Here is a 13675-nt window from a genome sequence, read left to right as displayed (position 1 = left end):
GGATGTTGAAGATTAAGAGCAAGACTTTCAAACGAGTTATAATTGAGTTTAGGTTTAGGATTAATTAACAGGCTTCAGTCAAATATGGCTGCAACTCCCCCTCTTCGGCCTGAATCTCTAGGAATTTGAGTATTATTATGACTGGGAGGAGTGGCTTCATTTAGACTAACATATTCTTCATGGCCCAGCCATGTTTCAGTAAGACAGAATACATCAATTTGATTATCTGATATCAAATCGTTTACCAATATTGCTTTAGAAGACAGAGATCTAATATTTAATAGTCCACATTTGATTCTACTATTCTGTTCTATCGTTGCAGTGGTTGTTTTAATTCCAATTAGGTTGTTAAGTATAGCACCTCGTTGGTTTACGTTTGATTTTACCGATCTCAGTTGGAGGACAGACACCGTAGTTATGGGATTATGAATGGGTGGCTGCTCCAAAGGAAGCACAGAGGAGCGTGTAGCGCTGTACCTCTGATTACTGATATTATTGATTTTTACTGGAATGATATAGCTGGTCTGTGGGTTAGCAGAGTTATTTGGAAAGGAGTGAGAGCTTATGGGAGAATAAGAATATGACTGGGAAGTGCGCTTGAGCGTGTGTTTACGGGGTGCAAACAGTCAATCAAAGATCTTGGTCTGCACAGCGTGCCGCAAATTCTCACATAGCATCTGGCATCTTGGCATTGCCAGACCTTCCTGCAAAGCGGGGTCTTTAAACCGATCACAATCATCTTGGGCGGTGCTAAGTGCCGAGTGGAGCCATGGTTCCTCTGCAAAATAGCCTTGGTAAGGAACTTTTTTTGGTGGAATAGAAAACTCAGATTGGACAGTCTAGCTAGCTGTCTGGATTTACCCTGCAGAGATCTGAGGAGCAGTTAACCATAGTCCTCATAAATTGCCCAGAGTTTAAAATAACAACACAAAGAAAGCGGAAGGTAATGGACATCTGAAAACAGACATCCGAAAAGAGTGACATCCGGCGGAATTTCCGGCAAAACGAGAGCAATCCCGGAAGTGGAATGTCGTGGATATAGACTAGGCCAGAGGAATCACTGACAGATACAAATGTAAACAATTTAAACTCTGTTGGCAAACAGTTGATGCAAACTTGGCATGCATGCTGGATTAATTCTGGTCATAGCAGCAGTGGGGGTGCAGCTGCTTTAAACCATCACGCTATCCTTGTCACAGTATTAATCAGACAGACTCAGGGGAACGGACAGAAACACAGTAATTTCAGCAGTTGCCACCCAGTCACAACTGCACAGTTCTGCATCATCAGCAGTAACCTAAACCTCACAAATTGAATATTATAAGCGCTGAAGCTTTCCAATGCTTCTCCCTCATGATCTAGTGATTGCTATAGGCTAGGCCATAGGTTTTCTCATTGGTACATTTCAAAATAAAATTTGTTTTTATATGCAGTTTCACGTTAAGTCAATAAGATGCATGACGACATGCAACCACCACTTTTATTTTTGACACGGATGGTTTTCTCATCAATTCCACTCACAGCATTTGTATGCCAACATCAACAAGGTGTAGGTAGAAAATCACAGTTTAGCTAAGCGCTTGCATATAAATTAGATCATCTGCACAGGTGGAGGTGCAGCTGTGTTTTGGTTGGTGTTTCTGTCAGACTCAATGCTGGCTGCTTGTTCCATTGTTTTCTTATGGACCATCTTGTGCTTTGTCTTCATGTCCCTCAGCAGCGACAGAGCTTCCTTATGCTCTTGCTTGCTAACACCTGTGCCTTGTATGGCACTGCCTGTACAGAGAACAAAATGTTATATGAAGACAGGTCACGAAAGGTAAAGTTAGCTGACATTCATTATTCATTGTATCAGAAATGTGCATACTTAAGGGGACTTCTCTGATCGTTGTATGCTCTTTAATTTCCTTGATCATTTCATCAACCCTTGCAGTTGGCTGCTTTATTGGCTTCCAAGGTGGAAGTTCTTTAATCTGTGTATAGAAAAGTTATTCGTTTAAAGTCATGACATGTATGTGATAACATTCTCCTTGTTCTTTACAGGTCTTGCTAGTATTATTATACATTGACAGTAATATTGAGCACTGCATGCAATATATCCAACCCTCTTCTCTCTTTCTCTGTATGGCGTCTGAATGCTATCAAGTTTTGGTTTTGAGTCTCTGTAAACGTTAAGATTCTTCAGTGTGTGTTCCAGCATCCGAACAGCTGTTGGAATTCCTGTTGAAAGAAAAAATGGGGTACTTGTTTAGCCAAACTTTTAAAGACTTGAGAAAAATGTCCAAAAATAAATAGCTGAATGTTGAAACTACAATCCTCACCGATGTGCTCCACCACATCATCAGGATCTGGTTTCGCATCCATCAACATTTTGTAGCATGTGAATCTTTCAGAATTGGCATCGTCCTTGTTCTCTGCAATTTCTTTCTCATCAGCTTGAAGATCAAACTCACATTGAGGAACATCTGTTGCCTGAGATAAAATGACATTCAGTAAATGTTGAGACTAAAAGAGAGGAGGAATATCAAAACCACAAAAAACAGATATGCAAACCTGAGTTACAAAGAAGTACTCTGTGTTTTCTTGGAGGGTGTCGTCTCGGCTATTCTCGTCCTCAGATTCTGGTGTTCTCTTTACAGTCATCTTACTTTTCTCTACCTGACTTTGAGCAGGACAGGGTGCATCCATCAACATTGGCTTCTTTGGGATTCTTTCTTCCACCTGCAATATAGAAATGAAAAAAAGATGACTCGTATCTGTTTAATTTTCATAAGGGACTGTTCATTATTTATTTAAGGGGCCACCAGAGAAGTTTAGGGACCTTTAGCCAAAAAAGACATGACCCTCCCCTCACCAGTAACAAAAAATTCTATGACCCTCCAAAATGATTTAGAAAAAAAGGCATGACCCTCCCCTAGCAATTTATCAATACCTTCTATACTGGTTTGCACATGGCAAATACATACAGACTCCCATTGTTTTTTTACAGCCATGACATATGTGACTAAACCTCTGCATTCTCATCTGACGCATCATACTCCTCTGTTATGGTGTGGTGGCCATTTCAGTAGATTTACTCACTAACATTGTTGTGGAAACACAATAAGTATGGAAACTAAATGCACACTTCCTGCATTACTTCAAATACTAAGTTACTCCTCTAGTAAACTAGTATTCACATGAAATACAACAATAAAATATTGAGACCATTCAGCAAGGCACTCTGGGTAGGATTCAACACACAAACTGGTTGCTATAGACTCGTCACTAGGCTTCCTCCACTTCGCTGTTTAAACAAAGTGGAATAAACGTATAAAAGTCAAAATCTACACAAAACCCACAATCAATTAGTAAGCTGACATCAAATGTGGCATTTAGGAAACCTTTATTGCAACCTTGGCACGGTAAGATGTCCAGACATAGTGCAACAGTCATTTTCGTTTTTTACGTCCTGCTGCTCCTATTGTCAGCCAGGTAATACTTTTTTTTACTAAAGCAGTATATGAAATCAGATGTATTACCTACCACCATTTTGTTGTTTTGTGTTATTTAAGATATTTATAAAATATCTGATCATGTCAGACGTAATTATTACACTAATTTTTTTAAACAATGAAATTACCTGTTTCAGCCACCAGACTCCCTCTGCCCCCCAGCAAACTCATGGGTCAGACCCATTTGGTAGCAAAGGAGGGCCAAGACTAAGAGCTACATGGAAAAATATGCACCAAACAAGCCACTTTGAAATGTTGCTGTTTCATGAATACAAAAGTTGGGTGACCCCCCCCCCCTTCCCTCTGGACTGAAAAATGTTGGATGACCCTCCCCTCAGCAAAGAATAAAAAGACATGACCCTCCCCTATTTTCCTCCGGTGGTCCATTCCATAAATACCGAACGGTCCCTAAAGCGAAATCTGGAGGGTCACTGTCAGACATCAATGCACATCCAACCTTCCATTTTGGATCAGTGGACACCTTCAGTGGAAGCTTCACCGCCTCCTGTGTCTTCTTACGCTTAATCGTAATCCCCAGTCTCTCATGGAGGTAATAGGTCAGTAAGGGAGGGTCTCCTGTGCTCACACAAAAACATAAAAGCGATTTCAGCATTGACAATTCACAACCAATCTTTAAAAAAAAAATGGCTTCATATAGGAATAGCCTTACCACTTCTCTGTGTGGTCAGAGGGTTGGAGTAAATGTCAATTTCTCGAAGCATCGGGAAAAGAGCGACGGCCATCAGTGCTTCCTCCTCTGCAATCTGATGACGAAACACTGATGAGACATGTTAGCTTATTTTTCAAAAGGGTTGTGGTTGTTTTGTTTGTACAGATTATCCAACACACCTTGTTGTTGGCTAAATTGAGGAACTGAAGCTCTGGTAGTGGGAAACTGGATCTTTTGCAGTGCTCCTCACAATTGTCCTTGTGAGAGATGTATAGGGTGACCGATGCAGAGATTTAAAATAAAGGAAACACAGTGATGAAACATCTCAAACACCAACTGTAGAATGAATTACCTGTGAGATGCTCTTGAAATGTTCAATGGTGTTCAGATTTGTCTCAGTGTGGGCTGGATAGAGGATTGAGAGGATAAAAATTACTAAATATTAGTATATATATAGTTATAATAATATATTTTTCTGAGGATGTTGAGGAAACTCTGACATGCAGGTCCATTGTTAAGTAATTATAGAATACATCAAGCAGATTTACCAAGTTCCCCTTCTTCAGCTTGCACTTCAATAGAAGTCTGCAAAGGTTGGGAACAGCCCGGAAGTTGCAAATATGGTATATCAGAAATATGATTCTCCTGCAGGTTTAAATACTTTAGCCTGTAATTGACAATTATAAATTCTTAATAAATGTTTCTACAGATTTAGTTATGCATTGTGATATACGAGTCTGCCTTAAGCGCCACAGAGGAAAGCCACACACTGCACTGCCCACACAAAGATGACACAGAGCTGGATTGAAATTGGTAAAGTATCCCTTCAACTAACACTTTGTTTGATATAGCAAACTTCAAACCAGATCATGACCTCTTAAGGTTAGCAAGACTGTTGAAGACTCCAGACGACAGTTTGTTATCATCAAGCATCAGGACTTCAAGTGCTTTAAACTGTGTGTCTTCTTCTTTAGCCGGCCTGCACCAAGAAAAACAATACAATTCACACATATACTGATAAATATAGTTACATTCATTTGTAAAGTTACAGTAACATACTATATACAGTATGTGTGCACACCACTTTATGCTCGGCTTTATACACCTGGCTGTAGATTAGGTGTATGGAATGTCATTACATTTGCTTCACCAGAATCAAGTGTGAATTTGGAATATTTGTGCACCCCCTCTTGGTCAATGTGAAAACTGCCTTTCGCTGTAATTAACTGTTATGAAATCATACCAATGTAAGAACTTTGAACACATTACAATTCATTGTTACTCATGAACTGTAACAATAAAGACATGGTGATACTTTGTAAGAAAGATAATGTATTATGTGGCTGTCAATTAATGATGATTTCTGCAGTAATAATTGCGAAAAGTAAGACTGGATGCAGTATCAGACTGTAGTTAGAAGAAGAATTTGCATGTTGCTGAAAACATATTATGAAACGGATTAGTTCTCTTTCATTCTGCCAGTTATTCCATGACTCATATCAAAGTTTTTTGTAATAGCTGTTATATGGAAAGTAGGTGTTTTGCCACCATCTCACTAGCAACACCGCAATTACACAAAGCAAGGTTTGACAGAGCTGACCTGTGTGGACCTGGGACAGAAAAGCCACACCACATTCAATAAATTAATCAATTATCTGCTTGTGTCTTTGCTATTTTTCCCGAAACAAATGACCATATACTGTTAGCAGAGAAGTGGCTTCATTTGTATTGATTTGTTTGTAAGTTTAAATCAAACTAGACAGAGACTATTAGCAAACAAGAGCAAATGTATCATCTGAGTTGACACAGAAAGTTGTCTGTTTAGGTGAAGCATTTAAAAAAAATAAATAAATTATATATATATATATATATATATATATATATATATATATATATATATATATATATATATATATATATATATATATATATAGTAAGAATGCTATAAATAAACAAAAAATCTCATAACACACTTGGTGACTAGTCACTCCTGTATTGTTTCGTGAAAAGTAATTTACTAACTGAGTTGGGTCATGGCTGGAGGAACCCAGATTAGGAGGAAGATGACGAAGCTTATTTCCAGTCAGATGAAGGACGTTTAGACGTGAAAGCCGACCAATAGAAACAATATTATCAGCTGACAAACTGTTGTAGGACAAATCCAAAACCTGTAAGGATTTAAAGAAATCATTAAGATGGACATTACCACATCATGAAGACAAAATAGAAAAGGATTATCGAGTGCAGGCCTGTGATATTGCAATGTGAAATATTATCAATGTTACATACTTACAAATTCTCTAGATTTCCTGGTGCCCTGCCATGCGCTAGCATGAATTAATTATGCATTTTACCCTCCCTCCCTCAGTACAAATATTGAAATTCTATTCTTAACATGCATGATCAGTAGAGACACAACATAAATTGGCAGTCCATAGTTTCTTTGTTTGATACCAGTTAATATCAAAAGCTCTTATTTTGAAAGAATTGCAGATGTAAAAGAAGCTGATAAATGAACATTTTGGAAATAAAAGGCTTTCAGGTTCTTGTTAGGACTAAAAGGTCATGCCAAGTTGGACTCTGTGGCTTGTTAATATTCCATATATATATATACACACACACACACACACAGTCATGTGAAAAAATTAGGACACCCATGCTAAAGTTGACTAAAAAGAGGAATAAAAAAATCATCTTTTGCAAATTGATCTTAATGCCTTAATTAATGCCTTTAAGGACACCAATTTTCTTTGTGAATGAATAATGCATCGTAAATAAATAAATTTTCTTCCATAAAATACAGGTGGGCATAAGTAAGTACACCCCTATGTTTTTGATTGGCATGGGGTACTTTCCATAAAATCAAATAAAAAATCTAAAATCAGAAATAAAATCATCTCTCAATGCAAATCAAGCCAGCTATTAGGCTAACTGAAATAAAACCATGCCAATCTCTAGGTATGGTGAAGGGTATGTGATGATGTGGGGCTATTTTAATTCCAGAGGCCAAGGGAACTTTATCAGGATGCATAGTATCCTGGATCCATGAAATAACTGGCCTTTAAAAATAAAAAATCTGCCTGCCTCTATGGGAATTTAACATAGGGGTATGTATACTTATGACCCCTGTATTTTAAGGAAGAACATTTATTTATTTACGATACATTATTCATTCACAAAGAAAATTGGTGTCCTTAAAGGTTGGATTTTTCCTCATTTTTTTAATTAAGGCATTAAGATCAATTTCCAAAAGATGATTTTTTTATTCCTCTTTTTAGTCAACGTTAGCATGGGTGTCCTAATTTTTTCACATGACTGTATATAAATAACCTATATATAATACTAGTTTATCTAATAAGTAGGCTATGTCAAAGTCATCTTACCTCGAGATGAGGGAAGTCTGCAGCATCAAACTTCATGTTGCATAACCCGTTTAATGCCAGATTGAGTTCTCTTAAAGACACAAAACTGCTGAAAGAAGCTGTAGAAAAACATTTTCTCAAAGTTACAACTTCTTGCAAGATGCAGGAAATCTTCTGGAAGGTAAATCTGCATGATCTATAAGAATAATCACCTAAAGAGAGGAAGTTAATAGATGCATTGATGTAAGCAACATTGTCAAACACCTTGAGGTCTTCTGTCTTGACCTGTGCACAGTAAGGAAACACAGCTGTAATTGTTTTTTTTCCCACTGACCAAATAAATGTAATAACTATGTGAAAAGTAAGTCTTACAGCATTCAGTTTCTGCTCACTGATGTCAACAGAGCAGAGCTCAGACGGCTTGTCAACACAATGTAATTGGAGCTACAAAACAAAATTGTAATTGTTTGGGGTCACCAACCGGTCTTGCTTTCTTTTATTAAATTATCACTTCTTACATATGTAGATTTCAGTGTCTTACCAAGTAGAGTCCATCTAATGTGTTACCATATGGAAAATCAGCCCCCCTGTTCTCAAATTCTTTAATTCTTCTATGCACATCCCTGCATCTCTGCTCCTCTGCCTTTCTGTAAGACACAAGCCAATGACCAGCACCTACAAGGCAAGTCAAATTGAATAAAATATAATCAGCAGATTTACAAATACATACTTAATAACAATGAGCGCCTTTACATGGTAGTTAAGTGTTTTGTTTTGTAGCTAATTTAACTTGACCCACCTTCCTTTCTTCGACGGGGTAATGTCCAGGGAGGGAAACATTTGGTAGGATTGCTCTGAGTCTGGCCATCATCAAATTTATAGCATGCTGCAGTCATCTTGTTTGCTTGTGAGATCTATTTATCGAAAACAACTTTTCATGTGTTTATTACGCGTTTCACGAAGTGAACTGACCCGACTACTTGCTACAATATATCTTAATCTTGAGATACACTGTAGTGCCCTGTATCCTAGCAACAGCATGTCGAGAGCTGCGCCTCCTGCCCAGAGGGTGGCGGTAAATAGTAAACATGAGTGTTTTGGGGTTTTTTTACAGGCGGAGGAGGAAGCGGAAGAAACCCATCAGCCTAGACGTCAAAGATTGAATTCAATGATAAGATAATAGTCAACCTATCCATGTTAAGATACTTTAACACATAAAACATATATTGTTACGAAGATGTCGCAGTTTTCCATATATAACACACGGTATCCAATTACTCACCAAGGCGAATTTACGTTTGACCCGTGTTCTTTTTATTTAGCTAGCTAGCTAGCTAGCTAGCTAGCGTCTAATCGGGATTGACCACATTGCGCATGCGTGATGCTGCCCACCAGAGTATGTTTCTGATAACTCCTGTTCTCTAACATTTAGTAGCTACCATGTCTGTCATTAAGATGTTTGCACAACAAAATGAGTGATACTTGACACACCTGAATCGTTGGAGCTCTAGCTGACGTAGGTAGTTAAAGCTAACGTGTATTTTAGTCAGCACGAGTCTAAACGAATACGGAAGTGAGTGCGACTGTGTCTGTCGCTCCAGCGTCGTCTTGTTTTCTGATGAGCCCATAGCATCAGTATCGTGAACATCAGAGGTCTCTTTTGTGGCCTGAGATTAGACGGTATGATGCCGTTCACGAAAAGATCAAGGGTGACAGATGTAAAGAGTGACAAGTGAAGGTAAGGGTTTTGTTTTGCATGCACAATATACATTAGATGCTATTTGTAACAATGCAATCATATGTGTCTATGAGGAGCTGTTGGAGTGTGAACTCTTTCTGTGCAAAGATTGTTGAACAAGACTAAAGAAAACAAGCCAAAACTTGTCATATATTTGGAACATTTCGAATTCACAGGAACTCTGATCCACCATGGGAAACACATCATCAAAGAGTGGCAGTGGAGAGGAACCGGTCAAAACAACTTTGTTTGAAAAGGAGCCAAGTGGGGTAACATACAGAATTCCTGCTCTAATTTATCTGAGGCACAGTCGCACCTTCCTCGCCTTTGCAGAGAAAAGATCCTCACCCGTTGACCAAGATGCCAAAATTCTTGTTATGAGAAGAGGAACGTTTAAAGATGATGGATCTGTTCAGGTTATTACTCACATGCAGTAACCAGCAGATACGCCTTTGCTTTAACACTCATATGTGTCAACAATATCTGTGCTCATCTTTTTAACTGTTGTCTGTCATGTTTTTCCAGTGGTCGTCCAGTCAGGAGCTGTCAACAGCATGTCTACCAAACCACCGCACTATGAATCCTTGCCCTGTGTATGAAAAAAACAACAAAACCCTGTTTTTATTTTTCATCTGTATCTTGGGAACAACCACAGAGCCCAGGCAGATCATCACAGGTAAGAACAAGGCGCGTCTTTGCTGTGTTAGCAGCAGCGATGACGGGCAAACCTGGAGTCAAGCGAGAGACTTAACAGAAAGTGTGATTGGCGAAACTATCCATAAGTGGGCCACATTCGCTGTGGGTCCGGGCCACGGTGTTCAGCTGGAGAACGGCAGATTGATCATCCCAGCGTACGCCTATTATGTCCCCTACCGATGCTGTTCCTTTCCCATTCCTTTTACAGTCTACCCACGTGCACTGTCAGTATATAGTGAGGACTTTGGCCAGACGTGGCATATAGGTAAGATGCTTCGAAAAAAGTCATGTGAATGTGAGATGGCAGAGATCATAGACCACGAGGGCAGGAGTCATCTTTACTGCAATGCTCGTAACACTGGAGGCCACAGGTGTGAGGCCCTGAGTGAAAACAGCGGTGTGTATTTTGACAAACCCCACATTGCTCCAGAGCTCGTCGAACCACCTTCAGGCTGTCAAGGCAGCGTCATTGGCTTTCCAGCTCCTGAATTTGTCCCCAATGATGACGCTGAAAGCAAAGCTTGCGGCACATCGCTCTTGTCTCCAGACACACAAACCTGGCTCCTCTTCATCCACCCAACTAACAAGTCGAGTAGAAGGGACATGGGGGTGTATTTGAACCGATCCCCCCTGCACTCATCCGGGTGGGACAGGCCCAGGATCATCCATCGTGGGCCCAGCGGCTACTCAGACCTGGCTTACAACGGAGACAAGGATCAGTTTTCATGCCTGATGGAGTGCGGGAAAGACAGTGAACTTGAGCAGATTGCATTCATGTCGTTTACCCTTAATGATGTCATGCAGACAGGCAGTAAGAAAGACAAGAAGTTGCGTTGAATTTGCGGTTGCTTTATTTCTGTATTAACGATGCTCTCCAACATTCTCCTGCAACCTAAAAATCCAAGCAAAAGCCTCTAAATATGCTGTGCAGTAACATCTGTCTGTGTTTACTGTTGTTCTACAGTCTGGAGATGATAATGCATGCATGAGTCGTGTGTTTTGTTGTCTCCTTGTTTACATGCAAAAGTTATTTAAGTCTTAATAGTATTAATATGCAAGCAGCTGTGTAAGAAAGGAAACTATTTTTAATAGGTTGGGTGGCTGATTTGAAGCATGCTGTGCTGAGCTGTCATCTTTAAAACAGGCTTTGTGTGTTGCATGTTTGACAAGTACTTATGCCCATTTCTGCATCTTATTAAACTCAGTCAGTATATTCTGAGCAGGGGAGAGAATTTACCTACCTCTTTTTATTGTCATATGAAGATCATTGCAGGCCTTGTGAAGTAGAGCGTATAGTTTCCTCCATGCGCAGTCGCTCCTTTACATTAAGTATACTCTGCTTCACATATGCCTTCTATTCCACGGTTAAACTTTAGCTGTGCCACAGCCTGTCAGTGCACACATTTTCTGTAGGTCACAGTGAGCGCAAAGTTAGACAAAAGATAAACATTTACTTTTTACTTGCCACATCCAGCTAATCAATGAAGAGACCAACAGAACTGTACCACATCTATAAGTTTGAGGAGAGCAGTTGATGGATTGATAGAGAGCAACACTTCTATCAAGAGCATTTGGGATACTTTGTGCTGTACACAGATTTTCAACAATATTTCACTTGGTTATATTATTTTGTTATTTATTTTCTAGCGCATTTAGCATGATTGTCTGAACAGCGCCCCCCCCCATCATTAATTCATTGCAGTGTATGATTGGCTGGCTGTTGGTTATCAAGTGAAAGCATGTAACGGCATGTAACAGAAGAAGAAGACTCACTATTTATAAAGCCTCTAGGAATTTGCACACACACGCAACGTTGTACTGAGCGACTTTAACATTCATCTTTGCCTCCAGGTGGTCCTACACTAATTCCATTGTGTTTTTGTTGACTGTTGTGGAAAGTGACAAAACCTGCATGAAACACGTCTTTTAGTAGAAAATAAAAGTAACCTGTGATCATGAGACTCATCGATTTTGTGCACATTTATCCTGATTACAGTGTAATTACAGTTATTATTGCTTTTAACAACTGACAGTTGGGATGCATTTAAGACAAGTTAAACAATAATCATCGGTCAAATAGGGATAGGGCATAAAAGAATAGATAGGGCATGTGTGTGGTTTTAAAAAGCAGCTGTGATATACACTATCGGCTATAGGGAGTATTTAATTCCCTGCGCAGCTAAAGGAGGCTTAGAGCATGTTGAAATGATGTGAAGGACTTTTGTTGTAAAACGACCTTTGGGGAGTTGAATGTGATTCAGCAGATGTGCAGACAGCCGGGATAAATTAGTGACAGGAAGGAGCGTTTTAGTTGAGGATGGAATGTCGATATTCTGTTTGTTTTTTTGAGTTCAAGTTGGTAGTGGCAGTTTTTGATAAACTGCAATTAAAAAATGAAAACTAGCTGTGTCGTGACATGATTTATGGACTGTCTGTACAAATGAAAATATAACAATCTACAATTCACTAATCCATGTCAATGGCTGTTACTAAGTGTTACTACACTTGGCAAGGTCATTACAATAATGTTACATCCTCATTAAAAGTTCAAAACCTTATGTTATTTTAAATGTTTCTTAATGTCAACAAATCCCATTAAAAGACCAATAAATATGTTAATCTGTCTCCCTCTTTCTGATTTACATGTGGTTCCTATGATGTAACCAAACATTAAAAACGGCTTAGTCATTTCATAATAAAATAAAATGGCTGAGCTCTAATTTTTATCTAACATTACTCAAACAGAAGTAAATAGTGCATTTCTTGGGGTCTATTTTCACCTCCAGATTAATACACAGTAATAGCAGTAGCAGGATGGTCACCCAGTGTGATATTGTGGCTCACTGATTTGTGTGTTTAATAGTTTTGGGACAACAATGGCCTACAGCATAGAGGAATAAGATACCCTTCAAGTCCAATTAAAGCTTCACTGACTATAAATGCCACAATATGGCTGCAAATTGTAGTATATGGTGCAAGCACTCAACTCATACTGACATAGATTGCCTTGCTCTATTACATTTTTATATTTGTAAGGGAATTTCAGTAGACATCTCTTCCCTTTGGTACACAGCAGCAGCTACAGTTACTTGGTACTTTGGTAGTGTGTGATTTATATAATCACTGAACTGGTAAAGAAGCAACAACTAGGAAAGGTATGATGTGTATTTTATTAGATGTGGGGGCTTGTAAATCTCAAATGTGTTCTGCCAGCTACTTTCTTGCTTTCTGTTTTTCATCACTTTGTCCAACCAGCTTCTTTACAAGGATTAATCATGCGGTGAAACAGGTTTTTCTCCGACAGTGTTGGCTGTGACTCATCCAACGTTTTCCAGCACGTATGATAATCTTTATCAGATAGGGGCTTTCTGTAATACACACATATGTTTCATATATCACTTCAATGACATTTTGGGAGTCCAGCAACGAAGAGGCTAGCAGTGTCGGCATCACAGATGTTTTCTGTTTGTGGTAAGCATGTGTTGTGTCCCGGCAGGCTCTGCTCTTTCAGCAGCACGGATCAGTGCTGGACACACAGCTGTCACATTGTTCTTGTAGCATCCATTTGAATGACCCTGTCGGACATTAGGAAGGATGACAGAAGTCCATTTAGTTTGTGGTGAAAATATTGCATGGCTTGGTAGCTCTTACTTTCTTCTTTTTTTACTTCAAAGGGTTATTTGCATTTTAAAGTTGTATTTTTCATCGGCCTTGT

General features: G+C 39.1%; 2 protein-coding genes across 3 annotated transcripts; one reads left to right on the top strand and one right to left on the bottom strand.

Annotated features, from left to right (window-relative positions):
• Window positions 1–1478: 1478 nt before the first annotated feature.
• On the bottom strand, window positions 1479–8636 carry xrra1 (X-ray radiation resistance associated 1). Of its 2 annotated transcripts, XM_078265836.1 has the most exons (17): window positions 8326–8636; window positions 8068–8201; window positions 7899–7970; window positions 7739–7811; window positions 7548–7645; window positions 6187–6332; window positions 5039–5143; window positions 4713–4831; window positions 4517–4569; window positions 4344–4421; window positions 4165–4258; window positions 3952–4070; window positions 2554–2721; window positions 2322–2472; window positions 2105–2220; window positions 1868–1973; window positions 1479–1776 (listed from the first exon to the last, which is right to left on the bottom strand). In XM_078265836.1, the coding sequence occupies exons 1-17, from the start codon at window positions 8420–8422 to the stop codon at window positions 1592–1594; spliced, it is 1914 nt and encodes a 637-aa protein (XP_078121962.1). In that variant the 5' UTR covers window positions 8423–8636; the 3' UTR covers window positions 1479–1591. The 2 variants fall into 2 exon arrangements, with proteins under 2 accessions (XP_078121962.1, XP_078121963.1); XM_078265837.1 differs by lacking the exon at window positions 5039–5143.
• A 537-nt stretch (window positions 8637–9173) lies between these two features.
• On the top strand, window positions 9174–11921 carry LOC144527642 (sialidase-3-like). The gene is made up of 3 exons (XM_078265840.1): window positions 9174–9264; window positions 9441–9680; window positions 9790–11921. The coding sequence occupies exons 2-3, from the start codon at window positions 9456–9458 to the stop codon at window positions 10795–10797; spliced, it is 1233 nt and encodes a 410-aa protein (XP_078121966.1). The 5' UTR covers window positions 9174–9264; window positions 9441–9455; the 3' UTR covers window positions 10798–11921.
• Window positions 11922–13675: the final 1754 nt, after the last annotated feature.

This window comes from Sander vitreus, chromosome 13 (assembly GCF_031162955.1).
Source record: "Sander vitreus isolate 19-12246 chromosome 13, sanVit1, whole genome shotgun sequence".
Classification (NCBI taxonomy): Eukaryota; Metazoa; Chordata; class Actinopteri; order Perciformes; family Percidae; genus Sander; species Sander vitreus.
The sequence above is the reverse complement of the archived record's forward strand: the minus strand, read 5'-3'. Positions and strand labels throughout refer to the sequence as shown.